The following is a 7,470-nucleotide window of genomic DNA, read 5'->3' on the forward strand; positions in this document are numbered from 1 at the left end:
TATCATTATTGAATGGTAATGGCCCAAGTTTGGTTTGTCTTGTGTATGACTTACATTGCTTGTCTCTTATTGGGACAGTCAGCAATAATCCCTGTTAGAACTGAGTTATATTATCCCTTTTGGGGATGGGATGGGGATGGAGTCTCAATGAGTCAGTTGGCCTGCCCAAGGCCAAATGTGCAGTATGCAGTCAAGTGATAGAGGCGGGATTTGAAGCCCATCAATCATTCTGACTCTTTGCATCCTGTCGATGGACATTCTCACTGTAAAGTGCTGACAAATACTGCAGGGCTTGATCTCAGCCAGGCAGGCAGGCAGGCATCTCCCCTGTCCCCACGGCCAGGCTGCCCAGCAGTTTCATCCCCAGACCATCCCAAACATGGTTGGGAAGCTCTGAGGGGAGGACCCAGCATTCCCCATCCCCAGAAGTATCTAATCAGCAGTTCTCCTCAGCATATCAATCCAAGCCCACTCTAGACAGAGATGCTGGTGCCCAGTTTTCTATTTTTAACTGGTGTGAACTGAAGGAAAAGCACAAGCATTAAAAGTCCAGGCACTAGTCAAGAACCAAGAATACAGGGCATCCCAGGGCAAGCTAGTAACCCATGTCCTTCTATCTCCTACAGCCCCTCCTCACTTGTGGTTTTCTTTTTTCTTCCTGAAAAAAAAAATACACAGGTCCTTCAAAGTCTGTTTTCCATGAAGGGGTCGACAATCATTTGTAGCAATGTTCTCACACTTTACTGTGAATGCTAATCCTGGGCTGTACAGTGAACCTGATTCTGAGGTGGGGCCTGGGACACTGCATTTCTAACTCATCTAAGTTTTGAAGATGCTGGTTGCCCACAGTCAGTCCTTTGAGTAGCGGAGGCTGGTAAATTCTCCTACCTTAAGTGGCTATGATCTTCCTCACAAAAGCATTTGCTTTTTAAGATGTGTCTTTACTTGGGATGAAGAATTTCTTCCTCCATTTGAAGATGCCCATCTATCGGCTAGCAAGTGGCTGCATTATTTTTTGGTGTTGGTGCTTCCATTCACTTTGGAAGCAGAGGACCCCTTTCTTGCCTAATGCTGTTTGACTTTGAGCAAAACCCCTACAGAGTGAACGAGGACTACTTGACCTCAGGGCCGGTGTAAGACAGACCCTCAGACAAACTATCTCATCCCTTCCATGACTGGTGAATCCTGGCTTTCCTTTAAGGTGGGCTTAGCCCCAGCTCGGGCTAAACGAGACCAGACGGTACCCTACCCAGGTGCCCCTTTTGCATCCAGGTACTCAAATGTGCTGCTGAGGTGCTCTGTGCCTATGAGACTCCAGGTCTCTGCTCCTCTATCTCCAAGTACTGGAAGATGAGACACTGTGTCTCTCCCCTACAGCCCAGCTGTCAGGACCCTTCCACAAGGGCAGCGTGCCAAGCCTTCCGGCTTGCATGTGTGTGACTTATGGTCCCTTAGTCTGGCTGGGCTGAGGAGCAATAAGCCCACACAGCAACCAGGGAGTTCCCCCGCCCCAGCAAGGAGGAAGGGGCATGTTGGAGTCACTTAGTCTTCCCCTGCCCCCAACCCCTTACCAGCCTGCCTGCCCCTCCCTAACTCCCTATTTGGCCATTGCTCTGGCTGCCCCCTCCCCTTCCTTACATGGTCTGGGAGCCCCCTGGCTGATCCTCTCCCCTGCCCTTGGCTCCAAGAATGGCCTCAGCGATCCTAGACAGTGCTAAGGCGACCAAATAAGGCAAGGTGGCAGATCAGGGGCCCCCCACCCCTGCCCCCGGCTGCTCCAACTGACCCCGTCCATCAGCGTGCTATAAAGCCACTGCTCCAGGCGACTGACACCCAGTGCCTGCTGCCAACACCAGCCAGCCCAGCAGAAACCAGCTGCCCCTAGCACGGTGAGTCACAGCCTTGCTTGGTCCCTGCATGACTGAGCCCACCCTGGGCTTTTGTGCCCATATGGATCCCACACTCTTTTTTTTTTTTTGCAAACTTTTTGGTGTTGTTCTGACTTGTTTTGTCTTGGGCCTTGTCAAACATTTACAACACAAGAAGAGCTCACTCCATCTCACCACCAGAGGGTTTGTGGGTCTCTGCCACTGAGGACTTGAAACCTCAGTTGGAGGTGGTTAGGACTGTGGCTCCTTGCAGCTGGGGTGAAGGGTGAGCCTCTCGGCCAGAGAGCGTGGGTGGGTGGGTTCCTCTGTCTCTTTCAGCCACACCAACAGTCTCCCGGGTTCTTCCAACCTTTTTTTTTTTTTTTAAATGTCTTGAGTGTAAGGACGATTATAGTTGTCTCCCCACTCTCTACACTCCAGTAAGCCTACTGTGCCCTGTCACCTTCCCCTCTAACGGAGGCCAGCTCTGCAGGCACTGAGTGTGAGTGCCTCTCCTGTCCTTAGCCCACAGATTCCACAGAAGCTCTGCCAGCATGTGTGACGACGAGGAGACCACCGCTTTGGTGTGTGACAATGGCTCAGGGCTGGTGAAGGCCGGCTTCGCGGGCGATGATGCCCCCAGAGCTGTTTTCCCTTCCATCGTGGGTCGCCCACGCCACCAGGTAACACTCTCTGCCATTCCTAGCCTGCTCCCCATACAGTAGTTCCAGCCACACTCTGGATCCTTTCTGTCATCTCCTTAGTCCATCAATAAATCCAAGTCACTTCAAACAATCCCTGCCAACCTTGAAATACCAGTAAGTTCACGGCAGTGGTACACCTGTTGATGGGTTCAGCTCTTTCCTATGAAAGGCAGCTTCTCATTCTGTGCCTGTGGAAGTTCAACTGCTGTGTCTTCTCTGTCTCTGAAACCAGGATTCCTTCTCTGCCAGTTCTCTGTTCAATTTAGTTTGAAAAATACAGCTAACTGGTAATGTAACTACTTGGAACGAAGCAGTACCAAGTCTACATTCTTCTCTCTTGTTCACAGCCAGTTTATAGAAGTCCCCGGAGCTGACATGGACCTCCTTCCTGGGTGTTGCATTTTTAGAAGTCAGCTGTGACTAAAGTAGCAAGTGCCATGGTGATAGTGACATACCACCTTGTTTATTAAAAGAAATGTCACGCTCTCTGGGTTTGTCGCATGCCTGGCCAGATAGACTGCCAGGGAGCAGAGCTGGGAGCCCTCAGGCTTGGACAGTGAAGGATACTCCAGGATCCTCTGATTGGTTTGACTTTTCATCTGAGTCATAGCAGCCTGTCAGTCTATGTACACTGGAAGAGTGTCAAAATATTTTCTTAAGGGCACTAGAAGCTGCAATGACATCACTAATTCCCTTGTTCTAAAAGATAGTCATCTATTTCTTAGGTGACATCAGTGATAAGCTGAATAATTTATAAAGTCATTATGTTATTTTAAAAACAAGATAAGGTTCTCCTTCTTCAGTAAAATCCCTTTATTCTCTCCTCCACAGCTATAATCTAATTAATAAGAGATATACTTCCTCATGAGGAGATAAAGTATAGCATTTATTCTAGATGATTCATTGAAATTAGGAATTGTATCTTAACTCTTGGAGGTAAGGTCCCATATATTAATTAGCCCAGGCTAACCTTAAAGTTGAGGCCTGTTTCAGTTTTTTGATTGCTGGGATTATAGTCATGAACCACCATGTCTAACTTTCAAATTCTACTATTAATCATTTCTAGGGTTTTTCAGCTATTCATTACCTTGGAAGTTGGATATAAGTTAATAAAGCCTGGACTACATTCCTGACTTTTTAGGAGTATGATGTTCCCATTTTTTTCTTCTTTTTTATAGGGCGTCATGGTGGGTATGGGACAGAAGGACTCCTATGTAGGTGATGAAGCCCAGAGCAAGCGAGGTATCCTGACTCTGAAGTACCCCATTGAGCACGGCATTATCACCAACTGGGATGACATGGAGAAGATCTGGCACCACACTTTCTACAATGAGCTCCGTGTGGCCCCTGAGGAGCACCCGACCTTGCTCACTGAAGCCCCACTGAACCCCAAAGCCAACCGTGAGAAGATGACCCAGATCATGTTTGAGACCTTCAATGTCCCTGCCATGTATGTGGCTATCCAAGCAGTGCTGTCTCTGTATGCTTCTGGAAGAACCACAGGTTTGTTTGGGCTAGGAAATAGTCATTGATTAATCATATTCTCAACTCACTGACTTTGCTATGAAACCAAGTCCTTACCTGACAAAGGAAGGGTCTTCTCCCTGACTCTCTCTAGCAAGGTGTCTGTGCTGAGAAAAAGAGGTAACAATTTCCTGAGGTTAGTTTCAGAGAATGTTTATTGTAAAATCTGATAGCCACTGGAGTTAGATCGTTCCCTTATTTGAGATATGTGGTATGCAGGATTCACAGCCCCTGGGCAGACATATTCAGGGACACACATTCCCCTACAGGGTCTGAATCAAAAAAGAGTGATGTATTTTAAGTTGGGTTGGCCTCAAGAGAGAGAAAAAAGTTCCTGGATGCTTACATAACATGCTGATGGCTGATAAGAGGGATAGCCATTTGAAAGTGTCCTCAGGGAATTTTTCTACTACAGCATTTAGTAAGACAAGCTGTGCTGCCTTCAGAGTTAGTATCCATCCATTATGGTCATTTTTATTCTTTGCATTAAGGGATCCGATTTTATCTAGAGCAATGCCTAGACTTGTTTCTCATACCCAAACAGAAGCTGGTTTTACTATGGCAGAAGTATCCTCAGTGCCTCATCCCCTTTTTATCTATCTTTTCTAACAGGCATTGTTCTGGACTCCGGTGATGGTGTAACTCACAATGTCCCCATCTATGAGGGTTATGCCTTACCCCATGCCATCATGCGTCTGGATCTAGCTGGTCGGGATCTCACTGACTACCTCATGAAGATCCTCACTGAGCGCGGGTACTCCTTCGTCACCACTGGTGAGTGAGTGTGTGTGTGTGTCTTTTCTGACACAGCCTACATCTATTGGTTTTGCCTCCTTGATGGACCCACCTACTTTCCCACAATTGATTCCTTCTGATCTTGACTATGAAATCCTTTATTCTCTGCAGCTGAACGTGAAATTGTCCGTGACATTAAGGAAAAACTGTGTTATGTCGCCCTGGACTTTGAGAATGAGATGGCTACAGCTGCCTCTTCCTCCTCTCTGGAGAAGAGCTATGAACTGCCTGATGGCCAGGTCATCACCATTGGCAACGAACGTTTCCGCTGTCCAGAGACACTCTTCCAGCCTTCTTTCATTGGTAAGGGATGGATTCTGGTGTTGAAGCTCAGCTTCTCTAGAAATTCTGGAGTCTCCCAAAATAATACCCACTTTAATTAAAAGGACAACAGGGTTCTTGAGTCAGTAGAGAGTGAGACTGAGCAGTCACTGAATAGCGCATGCCTGATTACTCAAGAAAGCTAATTTATTCTAATAAGTTCTATTACGGATAGGCTAGAATTCACCATTAAATGCAATCACAACTCTATTCATTATGGTAACTGGACGCTTGATGGCACTACATATCTTTCCTACACACTTGTTTCCGGAAGAAGCTAGAATCTGATTTTAGTCCATAAATTTAATTGTGGTGACTCACACTTGGCAATCTCAGCACTCAGAAACTGAGGCAGGATTGCCTTGAGTTTCAAGGTTAGCCTGGGCTACAGAGATTCATCTTTAAAAAAAAACACAATAGGTTATTTTTCACTTAAACATGTCTGATTTTTTTTTAATACATCTCCACATTCCCTGATAGCTGTAGGATGTGTTCTCGCCAAACAGACCTTAAATACAGTTGTCTGTCTTGGCAGTCTATACTGAATTATCTATTAGCACATTTTAGAGACCTATGTCCCACCTGTTCCCAGCAGTGTGTTGTGGGGAGCATATGTTCTAGATACAAATAATGGCAGTTCACCAACACAGAAAAATTCTGTTCTTTCCCCTCCACCCTTGCCTGAATGTGCTGTGAATACTTTACTTAAAAAGAACTTGTTCCTAGGTATGGAATCTGCTGGCATCCATGAAACTACTTACAATAGCATCATGAAGTGTGACATCGATATCCGCAAGGACCTGTATGCCAACAACGTCCTATCCGGAGGCACAACCATGTACCCTGGGATCGCTGATCGTATGCAAAAGGAAATTACTGCACTGGCTCCCAGCACCATGAAGATTAAGGTAGAGAATGTTTGTGAGTGGGAGGGCAAAGGCAGATCTTGGTATTCTAAGCCAAACTTCCTTCTCCTGAATCTTAGTTTCCTAACTTCTATAAAGTTTTCTGTTTAGTGCTAATACTATTCCTGATTTCTTTCTTTTTTTTATAGCACTTTCCCCCAAGATATGACCCTTTAGGACTGCTTCCACATAGTGCATATAAGTAAATATTTGAAACACAGAGGGGAGAAAAAGGCAATAACTAAACTTACCCACACATTTAAAAGGCCCCAGGTTTTGAGCGATCTATCCTCATGCATTTAGACTTTTGCCATGTTATTCTCTAGTGCAAAGAAGTAGGGAAATGAAGAAATATAGGAAAGTTTGCAAATCTCAATTGGCTACTTTGCTTTATGGTATAAATCTCCTACATTATTTATTGTCACTTAACCTGTGATGCTCTTTCTGTGAATATTCCAAATCTATTGCCTGCTCCCTTGTTGGGAACTTCAGAACACACTGATGGTTTTGTTTTCTTTCTGCAGATTATTGCTCCCCCTGAGCGTAAATACTCTGTGTGGATTGGGGGCTCTATCCTGGCCTCTCTGTCCACCTTCCAACAAATGTGGATCAGCAAGCAAGAGTATGATGAGGCAGGCCCATCCATTGTCCATCGCAAGTGCTTCTGAGATGTCTCTTTCTTAGTCTACCTTACATTCAGGATGGTGGTGTTAATGCTTCTTGGAATCCTCTGAGCCCCCCTCTCCCATCTCTCATCAGTCATTGTACAGTTTGTTTACACACATGCAGTTTGTTTGTGCTTCAAATATTTATTGCTTTATAAATAAATCAGATGAGGACTTGCAACCTACAGAAGCCTGTCTTCTTTCTTGTGGGAGTAGTCCTGGGATGGGAAAGGCTTTTGTTTCCGTACCCTGGGTCTGTGATGGGAAAGGTGTCTCACACCCTAGGCCTGGCCCGGGATGGGGAAGGCATTTGCTTGGTCACCCTAGGCCCAGAATGGGAAAGGCATTTGTACTCGTACTCTGGCATTATTATATTATAGCAACACCAAGTTTGCCAATAAATTCATGTGGCATTGAACTATGAGTTCCAGCACTACATTTGATTTTGTCTTTTGGGGGTAGAATCATGAATATATTTTGACTCTTAGAAGCAAAGATTAGTTCTGTGGTTTAGTTCAGTTTAGTTCTGTAGAAGTAAGAAAAGAAGATGGGTAATACAATCATCTACAATTAGTTGCTGTATTTGGTATTGCAAATTGTTTTGGCACATCTTGCATATTCCATAACTTTATAGAAAACACACATATTGGTAACAAGAGGGTCAAAGTTTACTTTAAATTAGCCTTTT

The 7,470-nt window shown here is 45.3% G+C and overlaps 1 protein-coding gene across 1 annotated transcript; it reads left to right on the plus strand.

Moving 5' to 3' along the window:
- The first annotated feature begins 1,810 nt into the window (after positions 1–1,810).
- On the plus strand, positions 1,811–6,963 carry Actc1 (actin alpha cardiac muscle 1). The gene is made up of 7 exons (XM_051183780.1): positions 1,811–1,889; positions 2,394–2,551; positions 3,751–4,075; positions 4,709–4,870; positions 5,003–5,194; positions 5,939–6,120; positions 6,642–6,963. The coding sequence occupies exons 2-7, from the start codon at positions 2,423–2,425 to the stop codon at positions 6,783–6,785; spliced, it is 1,134 nt and encodes a 377-aa protein (XP_051039737.1). The 5' UTR covers positions 1,811–1,889; positions 2,394–2,422; the 3' UTR covers positions 6,786–6,963.
- Positions 6,964–7,470: the final 507 nt, after the last annotated feature.

Source organism: Phodopus roborovskii, unplaced genomic scaffold (genome assembly GCF_943737965.1).
Source record: "Phodopus roborovskii unplaced genomic scaffold, PHOROB, whole genome shotgun sequence".
In the NCBI taxonomy this organism is placed as follows: Eukaryota; Metazoa; Chordata; class Mammalia; order Rodentia; family Cricetidae; genus Phodopus; species Phodopus roborovskii.